The sequence below is a fragment of the Echinococcus granulosus genome (assembly GCF_000524195.1).
Source record: "Echinococcus granulosus chromosome Unknown EG_S00140, whole genome shotgun sequence".
In the NCBI taxonomy this organism is placed as follows: domain Eukaryota; kingdom Metazoa; phylum Platyhelminthes; class Cestoda; order Cyclophyllidea; family Taeniidae; genus Echinococcus; species Echinococcus granulosus.
Window position 1 is genome coordinate 141,348 of NW_020170520.1, and position 14,951 is coordinate 156,298.

At 39.8% G+C, this 14,951-nt stretch overlaps 2 protein-coding genes across 2 annotated transcripts; one reads left to right on the forward strand and one right to left on the reverse strand. All coding sequences in view use genetic code 11, as the record gives it.

Annotated features, from left to right (window-relative positions):
• Positions 1–3,084: 3,084 nt before the first annotated feature.
• Positions 3,085–3,768, reverse strand: EGR_09277 (Dual specificity protein phosphatase; the record flags this gene model as incomplete). Its single annotated transcript, XM_024498526.1, has 1 exon — positions 3,085–3,768. One exon carries the CDS (start codon positions 3,766–3,768, stop codon positions 3,085–3,087), a length of 684 nt encoding a protein of 227 aa, XP_024347070.1.
• A 5,345-nt stretch (positions 3,769–9,113) lies between these two features.
• On the forward strand, positions 9,114–14,653 carry EGR_09278 (2-oxoglutarate/malate carrier protein; the record flags this gene model as incomplete). Its single annotated transcript, XM_024498527.1, has 7 exons — positions 9,114–9,171; positions 9,713–9,803; positions 10,510–10,722; positions 12,325–12,415; positions 13,737–13,827; positions 13,916–14,067; positions 14,471–14,653. The coding sequence occupies 7 exons, from the start codon at positions 9,114–9,116 to the stop codon at positions 14,651–14,653; spliced, it is 879 nt and encodes a 292-aa protein (XP_024347071.1).
• Positions 14,654–14,951: the final 298 nt, after the last annotated feature.

Here is a 14,951-nt window from a genome sequence, read left to right on the forward strand (position 1 = left end):
CCTGTCGGAAGAAGGTTATATATATATAACGGAAAATGACATTCACTTTCGACAACTACCCCAGTTCCGTGGTCTGCAGGAGTGTTATTAACAACTGGGGCGACACTGTCAGTGAACCATCCGAAAATGTTTATAATGGACCTGCTCACCGTTTCTCCATGGCTTTATGAATTATGTTAACTTGCAATACCTCTCCACTTCTTCGCTACTTGGGTAGAATCCACCCAGATATGGCTGAGCAGCTTTGAATTGGGAATAACGTGGCAGGAAGGAGTAAAGGCGAGACCCAAGGAACTATGGCAAATCGCGTCCTTTGTTATTTGACTCAACTTTGGGGCCAGTGTTACTACAAATAGCGATTGGCATGCGAGGCGGTATGCGCATTCTCCCTTTCCCCGTTACAGTTCCCAAGCAGATCGTAACTCCAGATTCAATCGGCTTAGTAAGAGGGATTAGTGATATTGTAGTCAAATATCCTGTCGGTTGCACGTGAATTCGATGGCTGGCGTAGTTGGGTTGTAGGTGTTTTTCTTACAGCGAACAATGAAGTTAAACCAAGGGGAGTAGGGATATGTACCTCGTTGATTATTTGTTGAACTTTTCTTTTTTGGCTTTGCCTGTGTACTTCCGCTGGGCGGCCTGGCCTCCATGCCAGTAGCAACAGCCGTTCTCCACGTCGGCACTGCACATTCGGCCCAGGTATTGTCTTCTTTCGCCCTTAGGGAAGTCTTAAAGAGTTGTAGGAAAGCCTTTAAGTTTCTCTACCTTACAAACTGACAATCGTAAATAAAGAGAGGTTTCCCCATTTGCAGAAGAACTTATACCGAATGTCTTTTGTTGTAAATATTGGTCCAGTAGCATTGCAGAATGCTCAGATTGTATTATTTTAAAGTCCGAAGCCCACTTTAGTTTAAGGTAAATAACATGAGTTACAATCAACAGAATCCAATCCAACGCATAGAACGTATCAGAGAAAACTAACTGAAAGCCACCACCTTTCGTACTTTAATTAAAATATCCTTCTTCTAAAATGCGGATGCGGATAACCAGTTGGTCCTTCCGAAACTTACTTTGATCAGTTTGATTTCACGAGTGCTTCTACCACTAGGGAATTAATGCTGTATTTGAGGATTTGCAAGTCTGGGAAATTTGAATTCGCAATGCTTCGCAAAATAACGAGGACTATTAAGCATGGCCATTTTCATCAAGTGGGGAAAGTAAGTCTTTATAGAGTCTGTCATTTGCAGGATTTAGGTTATTGACATTAGCTCCGATTATCCTTTCTGAATTCACAAGTACCTCGAAAGCATTAATTAAACACTTAAATCAGTCGGCAAATGGCTGGAGTTAAAATGCCTAAAAATTTTAAGCGACAGCAGAATAATCTCTTTTATTTGTCCCAAAATTTTACCCACATTCTGTTAATTAGTAGTCATTTTTGTAAGATGAGTTAACATAAGTGTCAGTTGATTATTTACCTTGATCTTAAAAGAGGATCATTTTTAGTTGTTTGCAACTTGGGTAATGTTCCCGTGTTTAAAACATTTCCCGACTAGCATTATCATTTGTGGTTTGCAATTTGACCCCAAAAGCCAAGGCTTCAAATGCATGCTTTCCTATCTTCGACTTGTGAATTACGGTTTCCACTATCCTGTCAATATTCCTTGAATGTGGTCATTACTGACAGCCTGGTTGCTAACAAGATGACATTTGGACTTTGAAAATCGTAAAACAACCCATCGTCAGAGATTTCACTCCATGAACCTCTTGTAAAATCAAAAAGTTTTGTAGGGCTGCTACGCAATCTAATGAGATAATACTTCAACACTAAATCCGCAAATTTTTTTCTCACCTTATGCATGACCGACAAACTCGCAGTAAGCCTCGTTCTTGGGTGTAACGTAGATCCGCCGCGCATGCTCCACCAACTGAGGCGAGGATGTACTTTTGCTCCAGCGTGTGTATACTCGTCGATCTCACGCAGGGTCTAGAGCCTCCACTTTAACGAGAGAGAAATTTTCTGCCTCCGCAGTGAGAAACGGTTCTCAAATATCATGCTTTTTTCCAAGTGGGACATGTCAATTACAAGTTTATATTCATTATTACAGTTGTTACACTTTGTGGGAAAAACTCGGAAAATGTGCAAGGTTTAGTGTTCATAGGCGTTAGACTAATAAGGAAATGGTGCAAAATGAGGTGCAAATTTATATACACTCGTCTAGGAAGTTGAAAACCAATTACACTGCCTGATTATTTCCCAAAAATGAGTGCTTAACGATTAAAAGCGAAGCAGAAAAAATATTTTTCAAGGCTAGCACATACTCATATCTCGAATTACCGCTTCAGCACTTCTTACATCCCATTAACCTAAAATACACCTAGCATAATGGCTAAAACGCTACAGAGAAACACAAAAAATCGCTACAAAAGTATGCTGAGCATCCTTAAAACGCCTAAAATGTATATTTCGAAGGTCTTGGACAGAAGTTGTGATGAAGCTTTGGTATTTCACAATTTCGAGCAAAAGGCGCAATTATTAAAAGTGAGAAAACTTGGATGATTTTTTCGAGCTGAATGATTACCCGAATTCCTCTCAGTGCTTCTCAACTCACCTTCCCTTAACCAAACGTTAAAAGTAATTAACTTTCCTTCTAAAAACTATCTTACATGAAATTGCATATTATTTGGAGTTATTTTCCAGTTTAGGGTCTGTTAGGGAGTTGTTACTAAAATTTTGGCAATATGATACCACAAAAGCGCCCTGAATAATTTATTTCGGTTCATCTGAAAGAAGAAGTCTTTCGAATGATTTACAAATAACGAAAATGACACAAAATGGCATAAAGTTGCGGAGCATTGAGAATCATGTGCCCTCATATTGCCCGGGTAAATGTAAATATGCAAATTGAAACAAAGGAGGAAGTACATAAGATGGCACTTTTTCATACAAAAATACACGGCGAAACAATTTTTCTCTCTCCTCTTTAAACTCTCCATCAAAGGTAAAGCACCCAGATTGTCGCGATAAATGGAGCCTAGTGTCAAAAAGCTCAGTAATGAGCCACCTCGAAATCAAAAACTTTCCTAATTGGTGCTCCAATATTTCCGACCTCGAGACCGGTGTTTGGTGGCGGGATAAATCCAGTCCACTCCGTCTGAGGATGCTGGATAAGTAGTTGAGTGAGAAACACCGTCGTTGGCAATTCGCATAGATCTATAGCCACGGTGAGCTTCTTCATAGGCTATCAGTTGCCTCCAAAAACCGATGTTTGGATGAATGCACGGCCTAATCGAGAGGACATACTTGTAGGCCTCAAAGAGGCTCATCCCCTGGTGCTTCACTAGGTAAGCTAGTACCATTGTAGCCGAACGCGAAACTCCAGCCATGCAATGCACTGCCGTTTTGCCCCCACGACGCGCTTCACGAGCAATCCGATCCGCCACCTCGTCGAAATGCCTCCGAAGGTTGGAATAGTCGATATCCTCCACGGGGATCTGCGTATGCCTTTCAACTTGGGCTGTAACCTCGCTTGGAATTGGGTCTGCCATGACGGATATCAGCTGTGTTACTCCCAGTTGGCGCAGACGGTTTGGTGTGAGAGCCTGAAGGCTACTTAGGTAGAGGTGATCCGTGATTCTAGCGATCTGGCCAAATATTTCCTGGTCCATGCAGAAGCATTGTTTATGAGTACATTGAGCTGAAGCCTGAAATCGCCTGGAGCCACACCATTCAGCCGTCGTTGGTATGTAGTAGCTTAAACCAGTCATCTTGTCTAATGTGTGGGTGCGCGAACTCACTCGTTTAAATTAAGTCCTGCATCTACATACGACCTTGAGCCTATGCAATTGGCTATGGAAAAATCCACCAATGGCTAGGCCTAGAGGATTATGCAAACACGTGTTTTGCGCAGCCCGTATCTACGGCGAAAAAAAACGACTTACACATTTTCCTACCGTGAGATCGAAGCAACAGGATTTGCATTACATTCAGATTGGGAAATTCAAGTGTGACTATAAATGCAAAATTCGAAGAAAGCAGCGGTATGATATTTGGTTTCATACTTCCTGATTGTGCCACATCTATGGCAAGAAATTTGATGAAATTTTGTGCAAAATCTTGTAATGTAAACTTGCTTTTATTTAGCTTTATAAGTTTATGATTTTAATATACTAGTCTTAAATTTGTGAAACTGGTTAGAAGTAATGACCATTAAACGAAAGTGCATGGGGCCATGGTTGCTTGTGTCAAAAAAATTACACTTCTTATTTTAAAAATCATATCGTAACAGGTAATGGTGGATGACGTCCGGGCTGCTAGCAAATCTATAAAGCACAATGTATCTTAAACGCTATAATGCCAGTCTCCTCCTGAAGCAATCGCACCTTGGTGCTGTTGTCGAAGCCACAAATCCAGGTTAACACCTATTGGAGGGCATTTGTTCAATCTGCCTGTTGCTTTCACACTAGCATTAAACCCATCACCGATAAATCTGGAGGTGTTTTTCTTTTATTTCACTAAGGATTATTTTGGCATTCCTTTGTGCACTAAAATTAATTCTGATTACTCGGAAGCCTAAATGACGTTGGTATTGCTTTACATTTTGAAGCAATGCATGCACTTTAAAGGAAAAAGCAGAAAACCTCGAGCCTCTCTTTTCTTTTGAATTGAATCCTCTATCCTTTCGGAGTCAGGGAGGATTGTTTTTTGGCAAGACATCTTGAGAGGTGCTTAAAATATCAATCGGGTGGTGCCCACTTGAAGACGGCACGTATCTCTCAGGCATGCCGAAACTTGTATTCGTGCACTTTTGCTTACATAAGAGGGGGGCAGGACCACATAGCAAACTCTATGAAGAGAAGATCAAGAGAATGACAGACTGTTGCTAAAAATTAAAATGTAAATATTTTGCGAGATACCGGAAATCATTTCCCTCAAAATAAATCATTCCCATGCCTAGTAGCCGTTGACTAAATCATGGACTTTTGAGTCCGCCCCGTTCATAACATGTATAGAACTGAATGAATAACTTTGAGCAATTTTATTATCCTTTGCCGACAATAAAAAACTAAAAGCAGAGTTAGTAAGAACAGGTTGATAAAAACCATCCAGATAATGAACATTTATTAAGACTAGTCTGTAGAATATTTGAAGTGCGTGAATCATTCGTAATGCTCCCACTTTAGTAGTATTATATTTTTTAGTTTAACCTTTCTGTAACATTTTCCTTCAAAACCTCACTAATTTAACAGACACTTCTGCTTTCATTAACTCATCAAAAATGCGTCTCCAACCACGGCACACCCACTGGGTGCGGTATCTGTAGCGTCCCGAGACTCCCTGAAGACGAATGAAGACACAATACTCGGGCGGAATATATATATATTCAGCGCAGAGAAGGTGTCTGGGCCATTGGCATGGCCCAAAAGGCCAGCCCACCCAGCGAAGTACAAGGGGACTAATTCAAAGTACAAAGGTGGCGCCTCACCAGTACCGAGGGATAAACCACTATTGTATTACATATCACCGTTTGAAATGTTTATTTTGGAGATTAAGCGGCATTATAAATACCAAGTGGAATGCTCCTAACAAAAGTCCCAGAAAATTTGAAGGAGACCTCTTAAAGAGCTCGAATTATCTTTAAATTCCGACTAATATTAGGCGTAACAAATCAGCGACTGCAGAAGCGTCTTGAATTCTCACTAATACGGACCGTCAATCACATGGGCAAGTTGGTGCATGATCTGGCAGTCTGAAATAGTTCATTTTACCAGCGTATTTAATGCACCTCTTCTCAGCATTCTAAACACCTTGAGAACGAGCAGGTTATGGTTAAAAAAAATAGATTTTATAAGAAAAAGGCATTGTTTTTCTGCCAAGACCCTACAAATCAGGTGAGCAAATCCGAGCATTGTCAGAGCGAGCCACACTGAATTTTTCCGGCTTGGTCAAAGTTTTAGTTTACAGAACAGTACATAGTGCTAACATAACTACAAGCTAAACATTTTCACATTTATTTTTACAGAGGAGGAAGGTTCTACTTTTATTCCGTGAATTTAACAAATGCTGCAAAATAACAACCTTAATTTGAAGGACTTTATTATTACACCCATAAATTTAGAAATGCAAGCGATTAATATGACCACCTCTCTATAAAGCAGATATCACGGTTGCACAAATTGTGGTGTAGTTACGCCGGTCGAATGTGGTGATGCTGAAATGGAGGTGAATCGAAGTGATCACTAGATGTAATGAAATATCTTGGGAAAGTATAAGAAATGTGCATAAAACATAATCTTCTTAGAATTTAACATCCATGTTGTGAGGCCAAAAACTAGCTGTAATGCTGATGCCCCAGTTAACTCAACAAGTCCCAAGTCGCAAACTTTTATGCTTGCTGATGTACTGCGTAATAATAAGTCGGGACGAAGCACACTTAGAATAAAAGCACTTAAAAAAACCAAATCACAGTTAACAAATAAGAATCCAAATACCTGTCTCACTTTCGAATTACATACACATGACATATTAACACGAAAAGAATTTATGAAAGCAGTTCACATTTATGTGTCAAAAGGAAATCATTTGTGCGAATGAAGAGTAAGTAACGATTTTCAAAAGTTCATGGTCATCATGAGCACCTATCTCTTTATTAAGAAAATGACAGATGTTAACGGTAGAAATATACAAATGTAAACCCCCAAAAGCCCAGAATTATCTCAGTTTCAAATAATTATCGGTCTTTTAAAAGTGGCTTCAGCAGCATATCCCAACTCTGCACATCATTCTCGATCCTAAATGTCGGTTAAGGTGATTAAAAATTTACGGAGTGTTAACTTATTTCGGTTTTAAATTGCGGTTTCATGATCGTAAATTGCAAATTTCTATTAACCTGACTTATGGTTGCAGTTTTATGCTACATTCAGCGCAAGCAGGGCGAGGAAGTATTTTCATTTGGTAATTGCCTAATCTGAAGGAGAAAAAGGCCTTAAGCAAGGAGCTTATTCTAGATACTGAAAGGAGCGAGTTCATAGGTTACAGGTGGTAAAGTGAGTAGGCTACGTATTTCAACACATTATAGCCGCATGACAGCATCGTAGGTGCTGCTGAAACCCTCCAGTCTCTAAATCAGGTGAGAGGCATTGAGTGCGGATTCGCACAAGCGATTTGTGCCGCAGTTAAATTGACCCTTGCGTCTGATCCGCACCCGGTTTTATGCAATTCATACGAAGCGCTATATAATGAAGTAAGTGATTTTATTTATTTACTCTTATGTGAGTAGTAAAAATACGTGTTTAGGGATGGCTACACAAGAGTCAATAAGCAGTATCCGGTTTAAAACTGACGTGTTTTAAAAGCCAGCATCTTTTTTACGTGTAATTAGTTGTACAGCCCTAACCTTGATCTCCAACTGTGATGATATGGTTCCCGGTACAAGGGACTCGAATTTGGATTTTAAAAGTCACTGAGATGCACAAGTTGGCCAGTGTTTATTACTGAAGGTTGAATCGGTAAATTGACATAAATAAGTCAGCTACCACCTAGAAATTAGATAGATAATCTTAGTGAAACTGGTCCCCAAGGTTAATAAAGCAATAGCTCACTTCTCATAAATTCTGCTTTGGTTTCCCAGCAGAAGATCAGGTTTGATTTCATTAATATAAGGTTTCAGCGAGAGTACAATATCGGAAATATGCATAAAAGCTGCTCGATGCATTAACTTAGATGCTTTGATTAAGACTTTTGGGGATAAATGTACCAGTTAACCAATTATGGGTCAGAAAACTGCATTTGCTCAGCTTTTAAAAAGTCTTAGTAAGGTCTCTTAAAACATTTTAAGAAATCAATTAAACAATTCGTCCTTTTAATTATAAACGTTTGTAGGATGCTGTAACATTTGTCAAATATTATCATCCGCTAAAACATTGTGTAGCGTCCCCAGACTTGCTAAAGACGAAAGAAGGCATAATGCACGGACAGAATATCAATATTTTCGGCATGCATAAAGTAATATGGCTACTGGCGCGGCTTAAATTACGAGTGACTCCCCAAATATTACATTACAATTGCGTTTGGGCCGCGCTAACGGTCTCACATCCATTTTGCTTATTATTTGCATATTTTCTTCCACAACATTTTGCATCTCTACCAACTCAGCGGAAACTCGGGACAAGACCAAGTAAATTTTTGACTTTTAAATAAAAATTTAGGCAGGTTTATCACTTATGGCACCCTGGCATCCTAAAATCTGCTGTAAAAATGAGAGTATCGTAGATGCCCCAATGTATTCAACTTAAGTGAAATTTTATGGTAATCAGAGCAACAAATTAAGCAACATCAAAAAACATGAACTTTAAAAATTTTTGTCATTTTTTATTAGTTTTCATCATTTTGTTATTACTCAAAATGAACGCTTTGATATTTATGAGCATTGCCATAACCAATACCTTGCACAGACTGCTGTCAATAGAAATTTCTACTCACAATATTAGGTCATAGTTAATTCTTAGCGATTTTCCTTTTTTTATATAAACTATGGTTTTGACATGAGTCCATTGATTTGTGCCGTTGTTTTACTGTTTGAAATAGTGTCCGAGCAGTTAACTTGCGTCGGCTTTTTCGCTGATCTATTTGAAGATGTCAGAGAGAACACAAAAACTCATTCCTAAGTATATGAAATTCGTCCTCGGTGGTTCTGCTGGGTATCCGCTTTTTATTTTTTTCATTTTGAATTACAACGTTATTAAAGTATCACTACCATGTCTAGCTTTTGTTGAGGCCATTGTTGTACATCGCCTAATTGGGTTCATCCTGTCTTAGTTTGTAATGGTCTGATAAACTAAACGTTTATTTTGTAGAAATTTTGTTTTGGTATAATGTTTTTAGTCTCCGGTGAATTAGAACGAAAGGTTTTTATAAACGTACTCCCATGTTATGAGGTTTATTTCAATCACTTCTAAATTGCCACTGATTTCAGATATGCTCGTCCATGTAAGGTGTCTACATCTTGAAAAGTTCATTTTATAGTCTTGTGTACCTTTTTACACACCGAAAATATAGAGCAACTGGTTTAGGAAGAAAAACAATAGTTAAAATTACAGATGCTTTCAGCATGATGGCAACGTGTGTCGTTCAGCCGCTCGATCTGGTGAAGACACGCCTCCAAGTCAGCGGTACGTCATCTAATGCGTTATAATAATTTACGTTTGTGCTCATTTCCAATGAAACGAAGTTGTTATTCCTGAACACAAATTTCACGTAACAGAAGTGAACCGAGTTTTTATCTCAAATGAACCTAATATTAGATGTTCTAAAATTACCTTGGCTGATTGCTGTGCATTATCTGTCATTTTATCCCATTCACATCGTAGCCTTTCTATCAAAGTGTGCTATAGTATCTACCGAGAAATACGCCAATCAAGGCTTACCTTATTTCGTTTCATTGAAATGTCATTCTCTCCCATAATAAAATCAATCTTTCGCTTTTACTTGCTACATTTGTTGTTTATTACATCCATATTTTATTGCCTCCGGTTTCGATCTTATTTTTATTTTCTTTCGTTTCGTGATGAGAGTTCATGCTTACACGAATACTAGTCTGTGGAAGCAACTTTTTGCTGATAGGCCTACGCCTTTTGTACTGCAAATTGGGACTTTTAAAGAAAAAGAGAACAAAAAGGGCGGTGGTGGTGAAAATGCCTATTTCCTTTGAAGGCGAGGGTGGTACCGCGAAGGTCTACGACAGCACCTCCCATGCCATCCGTACCATCGTCAGGCAGGAGGGCGCCCTCAAACTCTACACTGGGTTGGTTTGCCTATTCATTCTAGCCAGCTCATAGCTATCACCACCTTTCGAATGCGTCTGCTTGCGCTACTATTCCCCCATTCTGCCTATAACTGGCTTAGTGTTGAGGGGTCTACAAATGCGAATAACGCACCAAACTCGTACATTTGGAATAGATGCAGTTGTGGTCCAGTGGATCAATAACGTTTGTTTGTTCATGGTGCTGGTTGGACTGGCACACAGCTGGTTGCACTTGTGAATTTTCAACTGATGCGCTCTCCTGTTTATGCTTGCAGGCATCCATCATAATACTGCTATGTTATGATGTGACGCGTCCCTAAGGTCACTGTAAACTCTGATTTTTGCTGGTCTGAACGCTGCAGATACCAACCTAGTTACTGGACTCTCCTCTTTTCTTTCCCCGTGCATGTGGAAACCTTCTATCTAGTCCAATAATTAGCAATGTTTCAGAAGTTTGCGCAGTTCTAACTAATGTGGAATTATGACCCTTACCATTATCGGCTTCTAATGTGGACGGTTTGTGGCCTTTTGTAGAAATTTCCAGCAATATTTGATTATTTTTGATCTCATGATCGAGTATTATTCCTAACGGGGGCATCCTCCTCCTTTTCGCAACGTATACTTTTGTCTGTCTAAATCCAATTAGTTGCACTTAGTTGGTCGATCTGTTCGTCTGCACTGTTTCCTAATCAGTTCCCATCTGCAGGTTGTCGGCGGCGCTGCTGCGACAGGCAACATACACGACGGCTCGACTGGGCATCTACACGAGCCTCTTTGAGTACGTCAGCTCTCGCTCACAATCGGGCGGTCCACCCTCTTTCCTGGCCAAGATGTGTATTGGCCTTACCGCTGGTGTCCTCGGTTCCTTCGTTGGCACCCCAACCGAGGTCTGCCTTATCCGCATGACTGCTGACGGCAAGTATGTCCCCCTATTGTTAATACCTTGTAGCCCGCTTTCGCATGTCTTTTTCAAAAATGTTGAATGTCTATCTTTCGAAAAGATTTTACAACCTGCATTTCCATTTGCTTTACCCACTATTTTCTGCTCCTGCCGACCGAATGTTCCAGCTTTTACTAGCATTGCATACTAATACGCTCATCTTTCTCATTAATTCTCACGTGCTTTCAATATTTATGCTTTCCTCGAATCCTAACCCAGTGGTGCATTAATGGGGGGTGTTTGGCTTGCAAAATTGCTTTAGCTAATTAGCGGCTTGCAGTGAATTCAGTCTTTGACTGATTTGTAATGTTTTTTATTCTCTCTGCCAGGTCATTTTGTCCTGAAAGCCGCGTGTTCTTCTACATGCAGGTCAGAATAACTACTACGGAAGTGGTGTATTTAGCTAAACCATTCATTTTGCAAAACCAGTGGAATCATTTTAAAGCTTAACAGTTCGCTTGGGACTTGTTTCAAATCTGCTAAGCAGCTTTTGGTCCCTTTTAACTCCATTTTGCATAGTATTTACCAGTTTCTGACACATTCAATGGAAGTGCTTCCAATGCAGTTTTCACATTTTTTGGCCTTTCAATTCAAGTTGACTGTAATACCGAATGGGCTATTGTTCTTACATTTACAATATTTAAGTGCAGAAATGGGGACTCGTCATTCTTTTAGTCTTAGTGTTGTGACAAACTTCTTCAGTTTTTAAAATTTCTACTAGATCATCTTTCGTATTTATCACTAGTTTGCAATTAGGTTGTTAACGAGACTCTCCCAACTTTACACCATTATCAATTCGTTTCACATCTCTGTGTTTATGTCGAAAATGTCGCTTGCTACGCCATGTGGACGATAACGAATGTTGTACCAGGCACCATTTCATCGTCGAAATGTTTACTTAAACTGTATGGGTGTGCTGAAACTTGCTCAGGTTCACTCCGCCTTTGTCTGTTTCATTAATATACCAAATTTAATTGACCGGAACTGAATGCGGGGTCTGCACTGGCTTAACTTGAAGACGCCAGTTTTCGAAGCCATTTTTAGCCATCATGATTGCGCAACCTCCCAGATTTCAGCGAGTGAATAAGCGTTTTTCTAGTTTCTAGGTGGCGTCATTTGGACAATTTATCCGTTTCTTATCCAAATCCATTCATCTGATTTGGTTATGGAATGGGTTATTAAAGTGACCATTTTTATCAGTTCTCCCTGCATGGATAGTAAACCGCTGTATGGATGATTCACGTATCATGAAGTAAATGAGTTTTTACCGAAGGGATGGTGTGAGGTCTCATCTAAGTTACTTCGTTACGAGCTGCATTGCCATTTCCACAGTCGTGCTTGAGCAGTCTAACGGAATGCTTCTTAATTGTACACGCTTAATGCTTCCTGCCATGCAGAGTGTTTTAATAGTCTTCTTGGAAAGTGCATCAAATACACTTTACTATTGATAAACGGATGGTATTATTGCTATATAACTGGTCTTTATATTTGTACATTTACCATTTCACTTTACTCAACAGCCACTTTCGATATATCGGGGCTGGAATGAATTTTTATCGCCTTCATTGTTTTCCTGCTCAGACTGCCAGCGACTCAACGAAGGAACTACACCAATGTTTTCAACGCCCTTTATCGAATCTACAAAGAGGAGGGTCTCTTCGCTCTTTGGAGGGTGCGTCTTCTCCATTGTCCTCATTCGTAAATGCCAAGCATGCCCACATGCTAATTTGGTTTACTGAAATGCTGTCCTTGCGTTTACCCTACTGGCTGAATAAGTAGCATTCCTCCATTTATTAGTCACTTTCATAACAATGTTCAAAATCGGCGGTGTTCGTTTCAAAAGCAATGCAACAGTAACCTTGGATGTGTTCGTAAGGTTGCCGATTCGAATGTTCCGCTTACGTTTTCGTTTTAAATTGTTTGGTATTTTTTGGAAGAAAAATACTAGGTTTTCACTCCATCCAGCAATTACTTTCTGCCCTTCTTTGTCTATTGCTGAGCTCATCATAATGCACTTCCTTGTCTTCAGGTATTTAAATAGGTATGCTGGATTGCTTAATCGCATAATAGGCATCTGTGTTCGACTGGTCCTTGTGTGAGTCGTGGTCTACCAACACGTCATGACTTGCTCTATGCAAGCCATTGCTATTTCAATAGCGTTGTCTCACGAAGTCCCCAAGTTGATGGTCGACAGCGATCTATGTTCCACGCTGTACTTTTGTACTTCATCTTTATGATCCACCACTTCCACACTTTTTTGGGAAATTTGTTCATCTACCCCCTACATTATTTACCGATGAAACTTCTTTTTGGCTAACGCTAAGGCACTGATGACTTCTCTAGTCCGCAAAAGGTGAGCCAGTTGCACTTTAGTTCAGTTTTCAGTTCGCATGCACTTGACACCACAATATTTGACCTTGAAAAGGTTATTTTGTAGTTATGCTTGGACACTGGTTGGGGCGTATTTGGAAAGATAACTCGCAAGTTCAAACCATGTTTCATTTTCCATCAGAAGTCATTACAATTGACGTTGTTGCAATTGTTTTATGGATAGATGATTTCAGTGAAAAACTTCCTTATCTAATGTTTAACTTCCCACCATCAAAATTTTCACTTGTTTTCCTTCAAATTTATGCCGCTTATTGACTGTTGCCTCAATTATTCATCTGGACGATGGATGTTTTTATCAAGATTGTAAAACATCCCAACCAAACTACAATGTTTTGTTTGCGTCAGTAGGGTTGGGTCTAATATTTTATCAGTAAAAGAGTCTCAAATTTGACGTTCCAACTCTTTTCAAGATCGGAAAAAGTTGGTGAAATTGCATTGAGGTAAACGAAATGAATTTAGTGGAAAACTCAGGGGAAGCGATGGAACACTGCTATACTTCTTACCCATTTTATTTACATCTTATGGCAACATTAGTTTATTTCCTCTGGAACAAAGCTGTTTGATTTTTAGGAGTTACATTAAGGGTTGACTCTATTACATAGGGTGCTTTACCGACGATGGGTCGAGCGGCAGTGGTGAACGTGGCCCAACTGGTCTCCTACTCGCAGTTCAAGCAGATCCTTCTAGAAAGTGGTAGGTTGTGGAGTTTAACCTGCTGTATTTCCGCCACACCCCTCCACACCTTCACACTCTCTGCAGTATTTTCCTTTAATCTCGGCAGAACTTATGCAAGACGGCTTCGGATTGCACCTGACGGCGAGCATGTGCTCTGCCCTCATTACCACCATCGCTTCTCTACCCGTGGACATCGCCAAGACACGCATCCAAAACATGCGCACTATTAATGGCCGCCCTGAGTACTCCGGTATCTTTGTAAGTTATATGTCCACTCAAGACCTTCACACTAGCCATTATGACATGTTTACAAAAACGTGAGCATTTCATGCCTAATTATGAAATCGGCTGCTTGGCGTACTGAGATTATTCAGTATTTTAAGGAGATCAGTAAATGTTATTCCCTGTTTTCAACAATTCTATTTCATGCATTTATAATGGATGTTTCTTCCACTTTAAAAAGAAGCTTTTATGCCTACTGATGTTTTAATTTAGTGGTTTCAAAATTTCCCTAGGTAGATTGTGCACTTGCTGATGCATGGGATGCATCATGCGCATTGAGTGACACATCGCACTCTTCCTACCAAACGTGTGTGCGTAAAGTGGCAGCATTGAGAATACGTTTTTAAAATCCCTCTCCCTTTGCATCCTATTCACTTAGGATGTGTTGAGCCGCACAGTGAAGTCGGAGGGGGTGACGGCATTGTGGAAGGGCTTTACCCCTTATCTTTTCCGCATTGGACCTCACACCGTACTCACATTTATCATTCTGGAGCAGCTCAACAATTTATACAACGTCCACGTCCTCGGTAACAAACCGTACGGTGCTAAAAGCGGGCTTTGAATACTTTGAGACAACGAGCAATCTCATCATTTTATCAATTCTTTTAGAACATTTTCTCTGAATATCGAAAACAAAAATAACGCACACACTGCATAAGCACTTCCTTCTCCACAAATCAAATCCGAACATGAAAAAAATAATTCCCTCTAACGGAAAACAATAAAAAATATAGATAAAAGGAAGAATAACAAATTCGGAAATATAACCTAAAAACACAGGACAAATTACACAAATACAAATAGGGTTAGGGTTATGGATCAAGGTAAAAGTTCAGGGTTTCGGTAATGCTTGGCGTTAG